This window comes from Ursus americanus, chromosome 17 (assembly GCF_024610735.1).
Source record: "Ursus americanus isolate L20-20 chromosome 17, mUrsAme1.1.p, whole genome shotgun sequence".
In the NCBI taxonomy this organism is placed as follows: domain Eukaryota; kingdom Metazoa; phylum Chordata; class Mammalia; order Carnivora; family Ursidae; genus Ursus; species Ursus americanus.
Window position 1 is genome coordinate 43,687,684 of NC_142143.1, and position 23,072 is coordinate 43,710,755.

General features: G+C 35.4%; 1 protein-coding gene and 1 non-coding gene across 6 annotated transcripts in view; one reads left to right on the forward strand and one right to left on the reverse strand.

The window, feature by feature from the left end:
- The window catches only part of TBC1D15 (TBC1 domain family member 15), a 76,842-nt gene that overhangs the window by 30,104 nt on the left and 23,666 nt on the right, over positions 1-23,072 (reverse strand). For 3 of the 5 annotated variants that reach the window (XM_045789572.2, XM_045789570.2, XM_045789571.2), the window contains exons 2-6: positions 18,780-18,878; positions 18,143-18,217; positions 12,254-12,392; positions 7,253-7,463; positions 723-825 (exon numbers count right to left, since the gene is read on the reverse strand). In XM_045789572.2, coding sequence (XP_045645528.1) covers positions 723-825; positions 7,253-7,463; positions 12,254-12,392; positions 18,143-18,217; positions 18,780-18,878 — 627 coding nt within the window. The remainder of the gene's footprint in view (positions 1-722; positions 826-7,252; positions 7,464-12,253; positions 12,393-18,142; positions 18,218-18,779; positions 18,879-23,072) is intronic. The other 2 variants (XM_087868925.1, XM_087868924.1) reach the window with 1 other exon arrangement.
- On the forward strand, positions 8,224-8,329 carry LOC123787336 (U6 spliceosomal RNA). The gene has a single exon (XR_006778147.1). It is a non-coding gene; the product is annotated as a U6 spliceosomal RNA (small nuclear RNA).

A 23,072-nucleotide genomic window follows, 5' to 3' on the forward strand; every position in this document is an offset into this window, starting at 1 on the left:
AGTTACTTTTTTAAGGTCTATCTTTTAATGATTATTCTCACAATAAAAACTATTCCCTAATTTTTTTACTTAATCAGTGTCTAGCTATCTTGTCCTCCTTCCTAAAAAGTTCCCCTTTTATCTTGTTATCTTCAGAACCAAGAAGAGACCACCTGGGAGAGAGTAAGTACTCAAACATTTGTTGAGTGAATAAGTGAATAAACAACCATTTCATTTGTTTACATAAAAATCTGAGTGAAAAATAACAACTTTATTTCTGCCGGTGTTGAGTGCATATTTTTAGCCAAATATAAGAATACAGTCAAATACTTTAGTGGGAATTAGATTATCATGACCCAAATGAACCTACTTAAAATTGAAAATAAAAATTCAAACCATATTTTCAACTAAATGTATCATCAATGAATTCAAAGTGGCTTACCCAGTGATCTTGCACCTAATCAGTAAAAGCTATGATAATAAAAATCTACCAATGTCCAATTTCAGTATTACAATAAAGGGAAAAATTGCCCTAAGAGTAACTAAGAACCAAGGAAGCTTCTGAGTCTTACAAATAATACAAAACATATTATTTCTAAAAAATTAGAGAAGAGTTCCATGAAGTTTACACACAGAGACACTTGCCTTGTTCTGTATAATCTCTGAGAAAGTGAGAGGTAGGAGGTATATGAAATAATGGTGTCGGATTAACAGATTAATACAAAATAGATTAAGAAACATACTTGTATTAAACCATACGCAGGTTCATCAAGAAGATTTTCAAAAGACTGTGAAAGACTCTTATTCTGACAATTCACGAGAAGTGTTCTTTTATCCTGTGGAGATCTGTAATAAAAGAAGGGATCTGTAGAAAATACTAGCACACTGCATCAATTACTACCTGAACAATTACTGATGTCTGGTTACTTTTCCTTAACAACAACGAAAATCCCAAAACTCAAATGTCCAGTTATAGAAATGTTTCCCATTAATACAATATTAGCAAGTATTTAGTAACTATCTTAAAGGAGCTCCAAAACTACATAAAACATGAAATACTAAATTAACAAATATAAAAGGGTTGAAGTATATTTTTATTCTAGATAAAGCCAAGAGAACTAAATTGTAATGGACCCAAGTTTTCATTTATAATTACAGTAGAAAAACCTTACAAATGTATCTGTCTTTATTATCATAAAAATTAAAGAAAGTTAAAGCACACTTTAGGATTCATCAGTATATATAATATGTACAATCCAGGAAAATGTCCTATTTTGAAAGGGTTTCCAACTTCATTCCACAGCTTGGGAGCATTGCAATATAAGATATTAAAAACACAAGATAAAACAGATTATTTGTTAAAGATCATTAATTATGCTAACCATAATTATAAACACACATGAACATGTTTAACAAGGTTATAATCTATGGTTCAGGTAATAGTATCTTTTTAGTTCTTGCTTATTAAGCTCTAGAGGCAAGTTTTTCTTCACATTTCTTAATAACTGCAGAATAAATGTTTTCCAAATAGACATCTAATTTCAAGTAATCAGATGGAATTATCCAGTCTTTTTTCTATTCAATAAGTCTTATAACTTAGTAAGTTCACTATAATAAATCCACAACTTTTCTGTGTTTAAAATAAAACTTAAATGTGTTATGTTGGGCTATCTACTTCTAGTTTATTATAAATGTTTGAGATAAGAACTTTAATAACAGTTATCTCTTCTCAATTCTAACATAACAGGATGCAACAGCAATGCTGGAGGGGATATGAACTCCAAAGCAGTATCTTATTCCTACACATTCAGAAACAACACTTGATCTTTAGAGACAACAGTCGCTTAATAAGCCCTTTGGCTTTTTAAAAGGAGATGAGGTTGAGTCATTTGAGGTAAGAAAAAAACAATGATTTTTAAAATGTTCAATTTTCATTAAATGTCATTTTTCTGAATACTTACTGGGGTTATGCTTAATATGAAGACTTATATGGTCTCACAAGGCATTTTTTAATAAGTCTTTTAAATATAGCACTAGAAAAGATAACTAATATAGCAATATACAATTTTCAAGATTTTCAAACTCTTTGCAGCAGCAAGACAGAACTTTCAATGATGTTAACATCAGCAATTCTATTAGAGTGTACTAAAGGACTTAAAGAAAACCCTTGTCTAATATCACAACTACAGAAGTATATTTACTGAAAATTCAGAAATATTTCCTAGGCTTTGGAGTGAGCCTCTCCTAAGACCTCAGAATGAATTCAGAAATGGTAACAGTTGAAGAATGTTTTGTGGGCTGACATGTAGTGGTAACTATTTTCCATTGCTACTGAGAATAACCAATATGGAAAGGTAAAGAAATCAATAAAAATATCACCACAAAGGCTATCAATCCAAAAAAGTTGATAAAATTAAAAAGTACAGAATATTCACAACAAAATTACATATATATATATACATATATTCTTATACATTTAATTCAAAGGGAATAAATGAGGGTTTACAACCTAATCTTATAAATGGTGTTATATGATAATACAACCAATTGGGCTTTTTAGGAAGTATCTTACTGCTTAGATATTTATATATTAATGTAAAAATGGTCCAATATACACAATAATTTTAATGGAACCTTTATATCACAATCTTCATTCATATCCTAGCAACCAACTTGGTTCCAGAAAGGTAACATAAATGTATTTGTGACTCACTCTTTATCAAAGTATCATGTTTTAAATGGTGATAAATCAAAGAAACGAACAAATATGAATGAAAAGGACAATTTGTTTTTCCCAGGAGATAAGAAAACCATCTGAGAAATAACAAGTCACAAGAAGCTAGCCTATTTTGCACTGCCTGACCCAGCTGGTGAGAATGAAAGAAGGAACTATGTGTGCACAGCTGGCCCAGCCTCATTCTCATTCTTATAAGGCTGCACATCCCCAGGACATTCATGATTTCTGTTCATCTGTATGATAAGTCCCTTAATTCGTTAGGGCAGTATCAGGAAGAGGAGATGGCCACAAATGCAAGCCACATCATTCAATTTTAGTTAATCAGAGAAAAAAGAGAATGTGGTCTCTCATTCTGGTTGGTTCTGAATTGAAAAGAAGACAAGATGGGTGACCCTGGCATAGACTGCCTGGCACCCCAGAGGGGCTATGGAAACCAAGGTTTTCCGGAACTATCATTCTTCCTTCTGGTCTCTACAACAATCTCTGACCACAGGAACGTGACTCTGGAAACATCATTTTGCTTAAGATAACTGCTCTGAGGATAGGAAATCAGATTGCCATGGCTGACATCTAGTAGAGTGAAAAACCAGGAATATTTGAGAATTTTCATTTCCTTGGAGTTCAACTTAATAGAGAATTCCATTTATTTAGATCATAACTAATGAAATAAAGAACAAGGATCTTTAATATTTCCCTAAGAATCTGATAGAGATGGCTTATACAAACATGGAATTTTTTTAATGTCAGTGACAGTTTAGTTGGAGTATCCATATTCTACCACTTAGACTCAACATATAATCTCTGGTGAGCTCTACAGTGCAACATAATTGGGTATAATTTATGATGGGAAAGAGAACAGAAAGTGTTTATTTTCAGCTTAGGGTGCAGAGGGGTCTTGGAGATAAAATATCTGATGTATTATTATTTTTACATATTTCAGACTACCCAGGGGGCAAAGAGTAAATTAGCTCCCAGTGTCACAGAAGAATACACCGTGAAGAAGTGGCTGGTATTAGCAGTGGTTTTTGAAGGACTCACTTTAGGCTATCTCTATCACCACCTCCTCTCCCCCAGAATGGCCACATCCCTGGTTGACCATAAACTGAATAAAAAAGCCCAGAAGGAAGACAGAAAAGAAGAAAGTATAGGGAGGGAAGTCAGTCTCCTCTGTTAGGTTCTTCTCTTTGACCAGGTCATTAAAGGCTGCAACTGATCACTGATGCTCACATCATGTCCCACACTTCAGCCTCCCCTTAATTTCATTCTCTCTCAGAGCTTCAATTACTACTGACACACAAAAAGCTTACAAATTATCCTATTATATGCTGTCACAGTGCTACACATCTCTCATTTGGAGTACTTATTACAGCGAAAATACTACATTTATTTGTATAAGTAATGTTTGTCTCCCACAACAGTACAAACTTCAAGAAGGCAGGGCCTGTATCTTCTTTGATTATTGCTTTTTCCAACAAGTTAGCACAGAGTGTCTAGGACATAAGTGGTCCTCAAAAATAAACTGGTTGAATGAAAAAATTTTTAAAAATTATATATGTATGGAGGAATACCATTTCCATGGCTTTGTGTTGTCAAATGGAAATAAGCACTTCTATTAAACTGTCCTTCGCTAGGACATATCTGATTACTGAGATCAGGAAAGAGTAAGGTGCATGCTTGGCATAAATAATCCCTTCCAGGCTTGCTCTCTCTCTCTCTCTCTCTCTCAGATTTGTCTATCAACACAGAAGGGGTTTTCTAGTCTGCTTTCATTCACATCATAAAAAGTCTGTCCTCAATAGGAAGACCTGTAGTTGTTCAAAAATGATAACTAGGTAACTTCAAAACTACTTTGGGGGAATTATTATGATGCTACACCACTAGGCCTCACCAATAATGATATTTTTACCATCATCCATCTGATTCCTATATTTACTCCTTACTTTGTTTCCCTTTCTGTATTTGTAAAGAAGTTCATTTACAACTCTCACTAAAACATCACCAACATACATTCAAGGTACACACATTCTTATAAGCACCTAAATGATTGTTGAGTCTATCCTTGAACCCATCCAGGAGAGAAAACTCTTTAACCTCTGAGCTACAACCTGTTTTCTTCTAATTGCTCTTTAGAGCCATAAAAAACAGATCAATGATATGTTTCTTATAACAACTCTTTCAAAATTATTTGTAGAACTGGTTAACTACTATGCCATTTATTCATTCAACTGAAATTCACTGTGCAAATACTATGTGCCAGGCACTTTGGCTAGGAACTTAAGTGAAAATGCAAACAAAATAGATGCAATCTCTGCTTTTGTGGCGATACATTCTAGAGTAGAATACTAAAAAAAGTAAACAGATAACATTATTCTATTCTGTTAAGAGTTATGAAGAAAGCAAACAAGGGAACGAGACAATGAAAAAAAATGGGGGTGGGAACCTACATTACATGGGGGAGGGGGGCATCCATAAAAGCCACCCTAAGAAAGCAACATTAAACTGAGACGTCAGGATCAGAAAGGGAGAAGAATATTCCAGGCAAAAGAAACAGCATACTTATAGGACTCTAACGCAAGAATATGGGACGTTTCAGGAACTGAAAGAAAACTATATAGCTAAAATATAAAAGACAATGGCATGAGGTGAGGCTTAAGAGATAAACAGAGTTAATAAGGCAGTGCAGGACTTCACTGACCATAGTGTAAGTTTGGATTTTATTTAATGTTGCACCAAAACTCCTCTTCAAGTTAAATCCCCACATTCTTCTAATGTTTTTCATACCACTCTGATCCCTCTCATTACAGTGGTAATCTTTTCCATGTAGTATAGTCTAGCACATTTAAAATGCAATGTTTAACATCAACCTTAGTTCTCTAAAGTAAAGACCAGTAAAGGGTAGAGAGGAACTACCACTTCATCCTAAATACTATGCTTTAATCAATGGTGTCAAACTGAATTAACTCTTTTCTGACAGTTACATGACAACACTGACCAGTACAGAACTTGCTATGGTACTAAAACCCCCAAGCCTTTAACACCTGCTATTCAACAGCCAAACCTTTTGCTCTAATCATGCCCCTCCTGAATCTCCTTAAACCCCCTACCCCCACCCCCACGCGGTAACCTATTGAAAGCTTCCCACTTCAAGATCCAAGACCCACATACTGCCAACCAGGCCTGACTTTCTTATAGATACTGGTACTGATCTACATCTAGTGCCAGCCAGAGATGGTCAATATGGTAGGAGGGAGAATTTCGTATCAGAGAAAACAGCCAAAATTTTCCAACCTTTGGATCACTACTAGATTTATATAATCTAAATTTAGATATCATGTTACTCTATTATCAAGTGACATTATTAACAAGGTTACCACTCATCCCTACAGTTCCCCAAGCTAAAAATCTCAACTTCTCCCTTCTTCTCACCTCCACATACCCAAACACAAAATCAAACCCTAAATATTTTTTCCCAATACATCTATTCTTCCTGTCACTCTCCTAATTCATGTCACTATAATCTCATCTACACGACTGGAACAAACAGCTAAAAAGATTTACAAGATCCTCATGCTCTGGCATTTACTCAGCTCTCTGGCCTCATCTTTAACTTTGGTACCCTCTGGCCCCCAGTACGCAGACCTGTGATATTCAACTACTCTGTTCTGTGATTACATCATGTTTTATACTCTTCCCTCTATCTAAAATCTCTCCCTCTAAATATTCCCTTCCCTTTTATGCTAATGTTCACTCATTTGTCAGATCTAATACAGATACTATTATTTCCTCCAGAAAGTCTTCCCTGAACCCTACCCAACTCCTAGTCTAAATGAGGGACCCTTATTCCCTTCGTGGGATCTCCCAAAACACCTTGTACTTCATCTCAGTTCTTGAGTTTTCTTGCCATTGACTGGTTAGCATCCTTCACAAGACCATAAACTCTCAGATATCCAGGAATAGCTTGTTGTGTTCACTACTAACTATCGAGCAACTAGCAGAGCGCTCAGAACTTTGATACCCGAAATATATTTGTAGGGAGTGAAAGCAAGAAAGAGTATGTGTGTACAAATGCACACAGGTGAATAAATATAAGACACCAGATTTTTGGAAAGTGAGAAAGCCCTGTCTTCCACACCTATAATAATTTTATAAAGGCCTTAGATTTGCTGGATTTAAATATGCAACATTACAAATAAAATTCTATCTTTAACAGACAATATGTTAATAAAAAGTTAATTACATAAATATATAATCCATAAGTTATTAATGCATCATCATTCATTTAGATGTATATAAAAAATATGGGACCAGTCTTTTCTTTAGAACAGTAATAAGGTGATAAGTTGCAGATCCAAAGTACTAAAATGGCAAGATTTTATTCAATCATTCATCCAAAGCAGTCAATACCCCAGAAAAAACAAAGCTGCTTGTTCCCTCATCTGCACAGGTCACTGATGCCCAATGACAAGTAAAAATTGTTTGCCTTGGGACCAATACAACAATCCAGTTTCAATAAGTAGAAAATAATTTGATACTTACTTATACAATACCACATATTTTTCAAGACAGTCAATCAGTAGTTTGCTATCTCCTTGATGAAAGTGCAGAGCAGGGAGAACGACGTCATCCTTTAGACAGAATACCAAATACGACCAGCCCATACCCTCTTTGTTTTGCTTGATTGATTTCAGGTCTGTCAAACTGAACAGGAATGACCATTTGCTTTTCCCATTTCTATGACTTGGAGCATCTTAAAAACAAGAAAGTGGGGCAAAATATTTTTGTTCACCTTTTTAAAAGGTACTGACAGTGCTCTTCATGACTGCCTTACAGATACTTGCTGAACCTAGGGAATGACTACAGCATTCACATTACTATGGTTTCTACCTGTATTAGAAATGGCAACATACATTTCCTTAAAAGAATAGTTTTGAAAATAATCATCTTACTGCATACAGAGTGAAAAAATGTTATCCCTATTTCAAATAAAAGCTTGTCCGAATGCCTATGGCTTTGGAAGCAGGCAGGCTGGATTCAAATTACAGCATCACCATCTTACTAACTGAATCATCTGGGGCAAATAATGAATCTCTCTGAACCCTGGTTTCTTCATCTGTAAAAATAGAGAGAATTATACTTACCTCCCAATGTTATTCTAAGAATTAAAAGAGATAATACTTGTCAACTAACTAGTATAGTGCCAATTATATAGCAAATACTCAATAAATGTTAATCTTTTCCACTGCCCACCCCCGCCCCCCGCCAAATAGAAATGGCATGATGCTCTTGGACAGTCATTATAAATAAAGAAAAAAAACCTTTACTTCCTCACTTCCTTTTGCAATTATTTTTACTAGACTACACTAAGTAAAGGTAAATACACTGGTATAAAAAAATAACCCTGGAGTAAATATACCAACAGACATTTTATTTGTAAAAACCCAAACAGCAGTGGGAGTTGAGGATGAAAATGTAACTAAGTTGTGAGTGCTTCAAAAAGAATGAATACAGTGCTTGCTTCAGCAGCACATATGCAAAATTGGAATGATACAGAGAAGATTAGCATTGCTCCTGTGCAAGGGTGACACGCAAATTCGTGAAGCATTCCATGTTTTTTTTTAAAAAGAATGAATACATTCAATCTTCCTACTAAATCAATCTACTAAAGTAAGACCTCACTCAGTTCAACCCAAACTACTGTAATGTAAAATAAAGTATTTTCTCAGTTTGTGGGCCAATAAAGAAGCTTAAAAATCCTAGGTTTGTGAACAATATCATACCTGATAATAAGCAGCTTAAAAAATATCTAAATAAAAATTGAAAGAACAAAGGGAAAAATGTTACTTTCCCACTACTACTTATAATTTCTATCCAAAAATGCGATTTTGACCTGTTTTAACTTGGACATAAGCATGCTGTGTCTCTGAAATTTTAAAAATCCATTTTTCTAATGTTATTTCCTAAGAAGTGCTGCACTATCCTGTTATTCAAGATCTTAATTCTACTTCACACTATCAACTCCACAAACACAAACTGCATAAAAGATATGTGCTTATAGAACTTGATCAAAGGGTAGATGATGTTGACCTGCATATATGCCACTTTCCTATATTGTCAGGAACACCACAGCTCCATCAGCTCTAACAAGATCTCCTTAAACGGACACAAAGAAATCTACAGGTTACAGAAACTACTTACAAGGAATACAGGTACCATCACTATTTCATGGACACTTAAGTATCATTTGAAAGAAGTACAGAAAGGCTAAAAAGTAATTTATCTCTGCAGTGACCTGCCCAGGTTCCACACCAGTTCAGATGGTGAACTCGTACCTAAGGCTGATACGAGATTAAGTGCCATGTGCCTACTTGACTACCATACATATTTCACTGGAATTTATATCATAGAGCTCATAATACCACTACAAGCTAATATCAAAGTGAAAGCAATTCTAGAATTCCAGCGTCTTCCTGAGTCATTTACATGTGAATGTATTTAAGGACTACTAAGTTATTTGCAAAGACCAAAAATATTTTCAAAGCAATGAAACACTAGATATGGACAATTTTTAAAATCAAATTCTTAAATTACACAAAAAGAATTAACCTAAATTAACTCAAGAAAATCATATGGAGAATATAAATACATGCAAGTTATATGAATTATCAGGAGTTTGTGCATATTCAAAAGTAAAATTTTTACAGATTTTTCCACATTGATGGAAGAAACACATCACATATGAAATAGAAAATTTTCTATTTAAGCTCCAATAAACAATGAAAGAAACATTACAAGTCAATTCTGGAAGCCCCTTTACTTGAATATAATAAGCTTCATGAAAGCAAGAACTTTATTTTGTTCATAATTATATCCCCAATGCCTAGAAGAGTAACTAGCACATAGTAGGTACTCAAAGATGCACTGAAAAAATGAATAACCTAGTACCAAGTCAACATAAAAGAAACCTGCAATTTAGTCTACCACCAATAGCTAACCAGAAATAGGAAGGCTTACACGAAGGAAAACTAACAAATCTAAAAGTTAACTCAAAATTTCCTTTTCTCTCTTAAAGAAAGGTAAATAAAGCTAATTGGTTCTGGGGCGCCTGGGTGGCTCAGTCAGCTAAGCGTCTGCCTTTGGCTCAGGTCATGATCCCGGGGTCCTGGGATCAAGCCCCACGTCAGGCTCCCTACTTAGCAGGGAGTCTGCTTCTCCCTCTCATTCTACCTCTGTGCACGCATGCGCGCGCTCTCTCTCTCTCTCTCTCTCTCTCAAATAAATAAAAATCTTTTAAAAAAAAGTATTAGTTTTGATGAATGATGTTACCAAATATATGTAAGAAGTATCCCCAACATAATGACATGGGAAAACTAACCACAAGGGCAGAAGAGTAAAACTAAAACAGTTCAGTAAGTCCCTATATGTCTTGAACAGAATTAACACCAAAGACATGACATTTGGAGGGGTGTACAGAACATGATGGGAGTCTGTTGTTCTGGGAAGAAACATTTTCAAAACATTTCATCTGGTATATAAAAACAAAGACTTAGTAATAGAAACTCTTAAAAAATATAAAGAAAGTTAAGTCTTTGATAGTCAATTCTTTAAGTTTTGTCCCAATTTCCTTTGTGACATGAAAACTATAAAATGAGTAAAATTCGAAAAAATGCTTTTTAAACATATAAAAATGTTTTATAATGGCAAAAATTTGAATTTTGAAACATCAAGCTTAGAAAGTGTCTCCTTTAGGAAGAATTTCTGATGAAATATAATTGGATGAGATAATCTGAGAGAAGAAGGGATGGGACGGGATGGAATGCACTGCGCTCCGTAACTCCTGTTCTGTCAAATATGTGCACCTGCATGCATACTGAGCCATACTATGTTCAATATTGTTTGCTGCTGCTGTACACATTCATAACATTTTTTAAATACCGAGAAAAAAAGAAAATGTCTCAACTTTCAATAACTGCTAAATAAAGGCTCTTTGTAAGTCACAGTGCATGGCCAACCCATATAAGCAGTATTTACATCTTTGGTTTTTGCTAAACTACACAGCTACACACAGGTTCTCAGTTCTGCACATTAAAATCAACAGGACAGCATTTAAAAAGCAGAAATGCCCATTTCCAACTCAAGTCTGATTTAATTCCCTGGGATGAAACACAGGCATTAGTATTTTTTTTTAAAAGCCTAACCTCCCCAGGTTATTTCAGTGTGCAGCCAAAGTTGAAAACCACTAATCTAAAAAGACGTTTATTGTCAGATTATGCTCTTCTCATAGACGTAATGCTTCTTTCTTCTATGAAATTCTGAAAACTCACTCCTTTGCTCTTTCCTATAGCCTGTCATTTTCATTTTCAAGGATTCAATAATATTAGGCAACAAACAAACAAACAAACAAACAACAATTCACATAACTTAATCCTGAAGATCTAATCTACAGCAGTTAAAAATCACTTCACATGCCAAATACACTAAAACCCTGTGGTCTTATCTTAATACTCTGTATTGTTCTGATAAGAACCTTCCCTTTCAACAGAAAAAGAATGCCAAAAAGGAAAAAAACAAAAAACAAGACACCAGCATGAGCTGATTTTAATTTAACAAAAGCTTATGAATTACTATTAACTTCTTAATCGCCACTGTTGCCAAGAAATGATACAGTACAAAGTGTAACTATGGTATATGAGAATGATTCCCCAGGCCATACATGAAAATCAGATTCACCGGGTAACAACACTATATAAATGCAGCATTACATACTCCAGCCAATCCTGGCCAGCCAGCTTTTTTCAATCTGGGAAATGTGGATAAATCATACACTCAGACTAAAATCAGTAAGAGATTAAATGTCCTTTTAGTTATAAAATACAAATTAATAAGGAAAAAAACATTTTAACTCTGTACAAGTATTTACTCTTTTAAAAAAATCACAAATAGATGTGACTACATCATTAGATGGGCTACCTAAATCATGCTTGGCATAGTACATGTGTTCTATCAGGCTGTTAGCTTGGCTCTTTTTTGTTATCTACATGTAGCTAATCACCACATGGCAACACAGATTTAAATATATACATGTAATATTTAAAGGAGAACAGTCACTAAACATATATATAAATGGGAGATTGTAATGAGCTGTGAAGATCTCTGTGAGCATTGAAATTAGAACAGTATGGTTTAGTGGTATACTCCATCTCCCCCTGGTGCTTCAGGATGAAATAACATGATTTTTTTTTTTTTTAAACGCTAGAAAAATGCAAGAGAGACACTTAAAGCAATTTTTTAAAGTGTTTCTATTTCCTGCCATGAATAACTACAAAACAGAACACATATTTCTAAAACCTTTTTTTAATAAAGTCACAACCAACAAAACAAAAAGAGAGATGAAGAGGGAATATAACTAAAATATGAGTTCTATGTATTAAAGCACCAAATCATTCTTGTGACAAAGAAACACTAAAGAATTTTCTTTGCACTTTTATTTTTATTATATGTAGCAAACCAGTTTAAAATTTCAAAAGATTTAATTCATACCTCCATTAGTATGTGGTTTCTTTTTAGACGGAACTGTATTGACCATGTCCCATTCTGCTTCATAACTGTTTAGATGTTCCGATCCCCGATGACCTCTTTCCTTTGGGGCCTGCGTCCATTCTACAACTGAACTGGAGTCCTCAAAAAAGTATAACATACAAAATCTTTAGGGACTAAAACTAGAATTTCATTTCAATTAACAATATATTCTCAACTTCTACATAAATTAAGTTTGGAGACGGTGACAGACATTACTGGTGGGAAAACCAACCACTATTTCCTATTCCTTTCTTTCTTGCCTATTTTTACCTGACACCCACCCCATCCCCCCCCCAATTGCAAGAAAAAAGAATAGAAGAAAAGCCTGTCCAGATTCCCTTGCAGTTAGGGTTGCCAATGAAATAAAAGCAGAGGTCAACCACAGGGCTTTTGGAAATGCTTTTGCTTTCCTAATAAAAAAGCCTCATCCCTTCCCCCCTTTCTCCTGCTTTGAATGTCGCTATGACGCCTAAAAATATGGCAGCCATGTTATGACTGTAAGAGAAAAAAACAGGAGAATCACTCCAAAACTGTAGATTTGTAATTATTTAAGGAAAATAACCAATGGTGGCTATTTTATTTAAGCTACCACTGGTTGCATATTTCTCTGCCAAAATTAGCTAAGAGCTACAAATAACACACCTACATGTATAGTTCTACAGAACTTACCACTTTAAAAGCGAAAAATACCAAAAGTCTAAAATTCAAATTAATAATTTAAATCAAAATATTTAATTCCTATACAATAAAAGGTAGCACACATAAGTTGAAGATAAGCAAGACTGGGTGAAAATGTTTTGAAAATATATGGCAGACAAAAGAAAAACATCCAGAATACAAAAACAATATTTACCAAATTATTTAGAAACTGGCAAATATCAAAACAGAAAAACAAGCAAATGGTATGCACAGGCAAGTCAAAGAAGAAATATGAAGCAACATATAAGAAGATGTCCAACTTCAGAAACAAAGAAAAGTAAGTTAAGGGGCACCTGGGTGGCTCAGTTGTGTCTGACTCTTGGTTTCGGCTCAGGTCAGGATCTCAGGATCCTGAAATCAAGCCCCACATTGGGCTCACACTCACGGTGTAGTCTGCTCAAGATTCTCTCTCTCCTTCCTCCTCTGCCCCTCCCCCTGCACATGCATGCGCTCTCCCCCAAATAAATAAATAAAATCTTCAAAAAAAAAAAAAAAAAGAGGCACGCCTGGGTGGCTCAATCAGTTAAGCGTCTGCCTTCAGCTCAGGTGCTAATCCCAGGGTCCTGGGATCAAGCCCCAAGACAGGCTCTCTGCTTGGCAGGAAGTCTGCTTCTCCTTCTCCCTCTGTCCCTTCCCCTCTCATTCTCTCTCTCTCAAATAAATAAAATCTTAAAAAAAGAAAGAAAAGCAAGTAAGATGCATTTCAATTTTTTGCCCCATTCAAGTAAAAAATAAAAATATGAAAGACAGTGTAAAGACAGAATCTCACACTGCTGATGACAGTGCTAATTAGTACTGACTCCAAAAGGGCAATATAGCCATTATTTATTAAAATTCAAACTACGGGGGTGCCTGGGTGGCTCAGTTGGTTAAGCGTCTGCCTTCAGCTCAAGTCATGATCCCAGGGATGTGGGATCAAGCCTCACATCGGGCTCCCTGATTGGCGGGGAGTCTGCTTCTTCCTCTCCCTCTACTGCTCCCCCTGCTTGAGCTCTCTCACTCTGTCTGTCAAATAAATAAGTAAAATCTTAAAAAAAAAAATTCAAACTATACATGTGTGTCACTACAATAATTCTCTTTGTATCATCCACTCTGGAGAAATACTTACACATGTACACAAAGAGGCATATGCAAGAATTTTCACTGTAATACTGTAAAAATGAAAAACTGAAAATACCTTAATACTATTCAGTGAAGGAATGAATAAAAAAAGTAGGGGGTAGCCAAGGAAATACTAAGTCATACTTTAAAAATTGATATATGTTAATATTTACTCTTAAATAATAAAGAAGTTGCAAAACTGTTTGCAGTATAACTATGCAGCATATGCAATCAGAAAGATCGATAATGAAATGTATACAGATAAAAGTCTGGAAAGATACACACTAAATAGGGACAGATAAAGGACATGACTGTAGTCAAATGGGACTTCAATTTCTAATGTTTCTATTATTTGAATATTTTTACAAGAATGTATTCATGTATTGCTACTGTTTTAATTCTTTTTAAAAAGGGAAAAAGGAAAATTTGTAGGAAGAGAAAGATATTATAAAGGCATGAGAAAAATTAAGAAATAGAAACAGACTGACAAATAGAGAGGAAAACTGACTAAGATCAATGGGGAGAACTAGAAGTATCTACAGCGCCCCACAAGCACAAAGGCTTGGAACTGGTCGATCAAGTACTTCTGGAAATTAGGACAGAGGTCAAACTAGAGTACTAACAAAAGTCCAGAAGGCTGGAGGGTTATTCATTAGAGAAAATGAGACAGATTATCTCTGGATTAGGAGAAACCAAGCACACTGAGCAAAAGGATAACACACTGAAAACAATAATTAATTAAAAGCTCATCTATACAATGAATTGATAAGATTCCCAGCTCTCTTTCTCCACTCAGCTCCCAGAACACTGGATTCCAAGCACACTTTCTCCAGGCAGAGATCTGCAGGAATCTCAGGCAAATGACTAGTCCAAGAGAAAGGATCTAGTTTTAACATTAGGGATTCCCCCAAGGGATTACCAAGCCTACCCATACCTATCTGTACCTACAGAGTATAGTTGATCACTTTTTTGTGTCTGCTGTTAAATATAAGTACCACACCACAAAGATCACCAAACATCAAAGGCAAGTGTCTACACAAAAGACAAAGTCCAAATGAAACAAGGGGAAAAAAATCAGTTAGAAGAACTAGATTATATGGAGAAATAAAAACATCTTAAAAACTACCTTTAAACTCCTTAGAAATAAGGAAAGCTATAACCACGAAGAACAGGATGCAATTTTTAAAAAGGATTGGAAAAGGGGCACTTACAATAAGATGTCTTAGAAATTAAAAATACAGCAAAAATAAAAAGGCAATTGAAGAACTGAAAAATAAAACTGAAGAAACTTGGGATGCCTGGGTGGCTCACTCGGTTAATCATCTGCCTTCGGCCCAGGTCAGGAAGCCAGTTGTAGGATGGAGCCCTGCATCGGGCTCCCTGCTCAGCAGGGAGATTGCTTCTCCCTCTGCCTGCCACTACTCCCCCTGCTTGTACGCTCTCTCTCTGACAAATAAATAAAATCTTTAAAAAAAAAAAACAAAACTGAAGGAACTTCCTAGAAAATGCACGTACGCGCACGCACACACACACACACAGATTAAAAATAGGAAAGAAATGATTAAAAAAGTAGAGGACCAGTCCAGGTCTAAAGAGCTCCAGAATGAAAACAGAAAATGGAGAAGAAAAAAATCATCACTGAAATAATTCAACATTTCTTAATAACTAAAAGACACAAGTTTCCATATTAAAAGAGCCCATCAAGTGCCCAGAACAATGGATAAAAAAGGACCACAAAGACTACTGTTAGAACATCTAGAACACTAGAAATAAAGAGGCAATCATAAAAAGCTTCTAAAGTGAAAAAAAACATACAATGGGGCAGGATTTGGAATGCATTAGACTTAACATTAATAAAGGAAACTAGACAAATGTAGGACAATAATGTTAAAAAATACATGGGAAAATTTCTTTTCAGTTGTAATTCTATGCAAGTCAAGCTATCAATTCAGAATTGGCATTGAAAAGTCTAAACAAAGAAATTTCTTTGCTCCCATGCACCCTTTTCTCAAAGCACTAGAGCTACATGAAAACAAAGGAGTAAACCATAATAGAGGACAGCACGGGATATAAGAAATGGGGATAAAAATATGGGGAAGAGGCAAAAAGAATCTTCAAAACAATTGCTACACAGCAAACCAAAAGGGCAGCCAGTTCAGATGAGCTTTTAAGAAGGTTCCGGGAGAGATGTCTTTAAAAGGTGAAATCTGTGGGCACCTGGGTAGATCAGTGGGCTGAGCATCCATCTCTTGATTTCAGTTCAGGTCATGATCTCAGGGCCCTGGGATGGAGCCCCAGTCAGGCTCTGTACCCAGCAGGGAGTCAGCCTGGGATTCTCTCTCTCCCCCTTTCTGACCTTCCCCCACCCATGTGTATGCGCTCTCTCTCAAATATATAAATTAATCTTGAAGGAAAAAACAAAGATGAAATCCGAAGATCATCTATGTGTTTAAATATTTTGAGAACAGGGACGCCTGGATGGCTCAGTCGGTTGAGTGGCTGCCTTCGGCTCAGGTCACGATCCCAGAGTCCTGGGATCGAGTCCCACATCGGGCTCCTTGCTCAGTGGGGAGCCTGCGTCTCCCTCTGCCTGCAGCTGGCCCTGCTTGTCCTCTCTCTCTGACAAATAAAATCTTTTAAAAATAAATAAATAAACAATATAAATATATAAATAGATAGATATTTTGAGAAGAAATGTAGAGAACTGAGCCTGAGTTTCAGAGTGAATTAGAGATAAAACAGGAATCTCTATCTTGCATAGTGAGTCACACAATACAAATGGCAAACACACAGTGATCATAAAACCCAACAATTCCTGGGGCGCCTGGGTGGCGCAGTCGTTAAGCATCTGCCTTCGGCTCAGGGCGTGATCCCAGCATTCTGGGATCGAGTCCCACGTCGGGCTCCTCCGCTGGGAGCCTGCTTCTTCCTCTCCCACTCCCCTGCTGTGTTCCCTCTCTCGCTGGCTGTCTCTCATAAATAAATAAAATCTTAAAAAAAAAAAAAAAAAAACCCAACAATTCCACTCCCAGGTTTTTAAGGGAAAAATACATATCCACACAGAAACTTGTGTAGCAATGTCCATGTCAGCATTATTTATATTAACCTAAAAATGAAAACGACCCGAATATCCATCAACTGATGAATAAACAAAATGCAGTTCAGGAGTCCCTCCCCACCCCATATCCATGGTTTCTCTTTTCCACAGTGTGTTACCCTCAGTCTGGTACCCGCAGTCAACAATGGTCCATCCAGAGGCAGATGATCCACCTTCTGGCAGTATGTACACACAGTTAGTAGCCTAACATTACTTCACAATGCCTACATCATTCACCTGCCTGATTTATAAATTAAACTTTATCATAGGTATGTATAGGAAAAAACACACCATGTATAGGGTTCAACACTACCTGTGGGTTCAGGCATCCACCAGGGGTCTTAGAATGTATCCCCTATGGATAAGGGGAGACTACTGCATTTCCATAAATGCAATGTTGTTCGGCAGGCAGGCAAGAAGGAAGGCAAAAGATACAGAAAGAGAGAGAGAGAGAGAGAAAGGAAAGAAAGAAAAGAAAAAAAGAAAAAGAAGAGGTGCTATAACATGGATAAGCCCTGAACACAATAGGCTAAGAGAAAGAAGCCAGTCATGAAAGATCACATATTGTATGATTCCATTTAGATGAAATGTCCACAATAGGCAAATTCTCAGAGATAAAGTAGATTAGTGGCTGCAAGAGGCTGGAGGTAAGTGGGAATGAGGGGTACACTACTAAAGGTACACTTTCTTTTTTAGGAGTAATGAAAATGTTCTAAAATTAGACATTGGTGATGGTTACACAACTCTGTCAATATATTAACAACACTGAATTATACACTTTAAAAGATAAATTTTATGGCATATGAATTACAGCCCAAAAAAGTTATTTTAAAAATGGCATTCCTTACACTGGAATGAATAAATGAATACATGAATGATGAATGAACAACAAAAACAAAAAAATAAAAATAAAAATGGCATTCCTTTAGCCACACCCTTTCTTTCTTAAGTACCTTTCCAGCATAGAGAATACTAGAAGAATCTAAAGCATCATCCAATGGTCTCCAGTCCACTATTACTTCAGCATCCTAGATAAAGAAATTATGGACTATATTTACTATTCAGCAATATCTTACATTCTTAGATACCTATTTTTAATTCCCTGAACGCAAAATGAAAATTTTAAACCCTTAAATATTAGCATTTTAAATATGCAATATATCATAAGTAAACCACTATTTGACAATAAATGTTACATACATTTTAAAATTCTGCTTATTTTTCATGACAAAAAAATTATAATACTGAAACTTTTACATAAGTTTTTAATATTCCATGCCATTTTACGGGCTTATCTAAAGTATTTTTTCCTGGGGTGCCTGGCTGGCTCAGTCAGTGGAGTATGGGACTCTTGATATCAGGCTTGTGAGTTCAAGCTCCACACTGACTGTAGAGATTACTTAAAAATAAAATCTTAAAAAAATTTTTTTTAAATAAAGTATTTTTAACATCATTTTCATGTTAAATTTACAACCACTGCTCAATTACATAATTTTACCTTACACATGAAATTCAAACTTACTGATAATGCCCAAAGATAAACCACTGCCAAAAACAATTATTAAATAAAATCATTTACTAAAAACATACCTTTTCTAACACACGTAATATTCCTGAAATCAAGCTGTCTTGGTCATTGGTCTTTCCACAAGATGAGTGAATATAGACCCCTTCCTGTTCATATATAATCTGGAACAACAAATAAAGAATCACACCATTATTATTCAGTAATATTTTGACGTTTGTTAAAAAAATTAGATATTTTCATATAACGCCTGAGCCACATTTCTGATTATTTCATATATAAACATTTTATTTTTAAAATACCACTTAGGCTAAAGAGCACTTCAAACTAAAGATAAATTGGAAGGAAGTTTACTATATAGAAGTTTGTTGGTTTAGTGATAATCACCATCTTGATCCTTTCCTTAAACGAAGATATCATGCTAATTGCTATGTATCTCAAGTGAATTCCACTTTACAAATTTTTAACAAACATTAAGCAAGATACTGGATTCAAACTGAAAAAGGACATGAAAATATTCAAGAATAAGAACAGATGAAATACAATAAGAAATCAATGCTTTCTAACTATTCCTAGAACAGCACATGTTTTACTGTAAGATCATTTCAGTGTGTTTTTGTAGCACAGTGGCATAGAAATTCAGGGAATAATTTGGGAATTTTAAAGAGTAATGATGAGGACTTCTAGGAATGATTAAAGCAGTTCATGCACACAAATATTTACTGAATGCTTCTATATGTAAAAGCATGCAAAAGACTATAGTTATATAGACAGGATTAAGACATGGTCCTGAACAATACCCTACAGGAATGTAAGAGAGACTGAAGTTAATTCCTGAGTAAACTGAACCATGTAGAGTTAAGTCTTATCTTCTATTAGCATAATATTATAAATTAAGATTCCATTCCGGCACCCATTTCAAACAATTAAAAATTTTTTTCATTATGAAAATAAGAGAAATAAAATCACTTTGAGACCTAAGTACTTTTGACATATATAAGTCTGGAAGAGAGTGTAAGTTTCTATTTATGTAGACCTCTTTCTAATTCCAGTATAATTAACATACAGTTATATTAGTTTTAGGTGTCCAACATAGTGATTCAACAATTCTATACATTACTCAGTGCTCATCATTATAAATGTACTCTTTTCTTTTTTTTATTTAAATTCAATTAATTAACATATAATGTATTATTTGTTTCAGGGGTACAGGTCTGTGATTCATCAGTCTTATATAATACCCAGTTCTCATTACAACACAAACCCTCTCTTAATCCCCTTCACCTATTTCACCCATCCCCCACCCATCTGCTCTCTGGTAGCCACCAGTTTGTTCTCTACATTTAAGAGCCTTTTTTGTCTCTTTTTTGTCTCTTGTTCATTTGTTTTGTTTCTTCAATCCACATGAGTGAAATCATATGGTGTCTTTCTCTGACTTATTTCATTTAGCATTACACCCTCTAGATCCATCCACGTTGTTGCAAATGGCAAAACTTCATCTTTTTATAGCTGAGTAATATAGCATTGTGTGTGGGCGGGTGTATATCACATCTTCTTTATCCATTCATCTATCATTGGATAGTTGGGATGCTTCCATATTTTGGTTATTGTAAATAATGCTGCTATAAACATAGGGATGCACGTATCCCTTTGAATTAGTGTTTTCATATTCTTTGGGTAAATACCCAGTAGTGGAATTACTGGATCTTATGGTAATTCTATTAATGTTTTGAGGAATCTCCATATTGTTTTCCACAGTGGCTGCACCATTTTGCATTCCCACCAACAGTACATAAGGATTCCTTTTTCTCCACATCCTCGCCAACGCTTGTTGTTTCTTGTGTTGTTGATTTTAGCCATTCTGACAGGCATGAGGGGGTATCTCATCGTTGTTTTGATTTGCATTTCCCTGATGATAAGTGATGATGAGCATCTTTTTATGTGTCTCTTGGCCATTGTACGTCTTCTTTGAAGAAATGTCTGTTCGTGTCCTCTGCCCATTTAATTGAATCGTTTGGTTTCTTTGGTGTTGAGCTGCATAAGTTCTTTATATATTTTGGATATCAACCCTTTATCAGATATATCATTTGCAAATATCTTCTCCCATTCCATAGACTGCCTTTAAATTTTATTGATCATTTTCTTTGCTGTGCAGAAGCTTTTTATCTTGATGTAGTCCCAAACAGTTTATTTTTTATTTTGTTTTCCTTGCCCGAGGAGACATATCTAGAAAAATGCTGTTACAAATATGTCAAAGAAATTACTACCTATGCTTTCTTCTAGGATTTATATGGTTTCAGGTCTCGTAATTAGGTCTTTAATCCATTTGGGGTTTATTTTTATGTACAGCATAAGAAAATGGTCCAGTTTCATTCTTTTACATGTACTGTCCAGTTTTCCCAACACCACTTGTTGAAGAGACTGTCTTCTTCCCAATGCATATTCTTGCCTCCTCTGCTGAAGATTAACTGACATGAGTTTATTACTGGGCTTTCTGTTCTGCTCCACCCATCTGTGTGTCTATTTTTGTGCCAGTATCATACTGTTTTGATTACAACAGCTTTGCAGTATATCTCGAAATCTGGGACTGTGATATCTCCAATTTTGTTCTTTTTCAAGACTGCTTTGGCTATTCAGGTCTTTTGTGGTTCCATACAAATTTTAGGATTATTTATTTTAGGTCTGTGAAAAATGCTGTTGGTATTTTGATGGGGATTACATTAAATCTGTAGACTGCTTTGGGTAGTATGGACATTTTATATTTACCACATCACTATTCAGAAAACCATGGGGACCAACATACAAGACAAGCACCATCACAACCCATCACCATCACGCCCTAGTTATGAATGTAAATGGCTATGCATCTTCCTGTTTTTAGCTAACATTTATGGAATACTTATGCACCAGGAACTCCACATGTTATAGCTTAATCCCCATAAACCTAGACCACAGCCTCCGTAACTGTATCCCACTACATCATTAAAATGGAAAGCCCATTTGTGTTAATGAGAAAACTGAAAGAGAGGTTAAATAATTTGCCTAAGATTGTTGATGCAAATAGTAAGGGATGGTTAAGGAGTAGTGTGATTAAAATCCAGGCAGTCTGATACCAGAGAACTATGCTCTTAGCTACTACGTTATAAAGTACCACATTACTTTTACTGTTTTTCCCGTGCTATGTTAGTCACTTGTGATATGAAGTTATATGTCAGTAAAAGAGTCCTTCTAGCAATCAAGATCACCAGAGAAATTCTGATCTCAAAAACCCAAGATGGCCTTCAGTGAAATAGCTGTTAAGCACCAGACCAGCATTAAGCAGAAGGGCAAGACTGGGGACAGTACCAGTTGGGAAGCAGTGGAAGACAATTCTATGCTGTTTGTATAAAGATAAAAACTTTTAAGGTACACAGATTTATTTACACATGTGCATAAAGATATGCTTAAGACTATTCACAGTACTATTATTTAAACATCAGGTGGGGTGAAGCAGTGAGGAAAAAAGGAAAGGGAAGTTATGAATCTAAATATCCACAGAGAGGGAGATGATCAAACATATCCAGGGATAGTCATTCTATGGGAATACTATTCAGGAATTAAGGATCAGACAGATTAAACAAACAGACAAACATGGAAAAAACTGCCCATTATATATAGTATAATGACATTAATATTTTTTTAAAAGCTTCTCTAAATCACTGTAAAATACCCAGAACAAGTTATGAAAGGACACACTTTAAGCTGTTAACAGAGATTACTTGTGAAAGAGAATGGGACATGGAAAGGCTGAAAGAAAACTGTAACTGTCTATGTTAATGCCTCTATCTTACTTGAACATTTCGAAGTTAAAATACAGTTACACATTGCCTAGTAATACAAAATAATTTTCATAAGTAAAAAAGGAAATTGCAGAAGTATAAACGATAACCTTTCCAGACTTCAGTTTATCAATTTTTAAAACAAGAGGTTAAACTAGATAATTACATCTGGGGCCACAATATGGAAGTATGGAAAGGTTAAGGGAAAGAAACCCATTAAAATCTCAAGCTTTAGTGAGAAATAGATCAGAGACATATCTGAAAACTACACGTTAGCATACTTTCACCCAAGTCTCAGCGAAAACAATAATCAAGAGCTTCATAGGTCTCAGGTCGCCTGGGTGGCTCAGTTGGCTAAGCCTCTGATTCTTGGTTTCAGCTCAGATCATGATCTCATGAGTCATGGGATCAAGCCCCACATCAGGCTCCCCGCTCAGTGGGGAGTCAGCCTGAAATGCTCTCCCTCTGCCCCCCCACTCTCTCTCTCAAATAAAAAGTTAAATATTTAAAAAAAAAAAAAAAAAGGAGGTTCATAGCTCT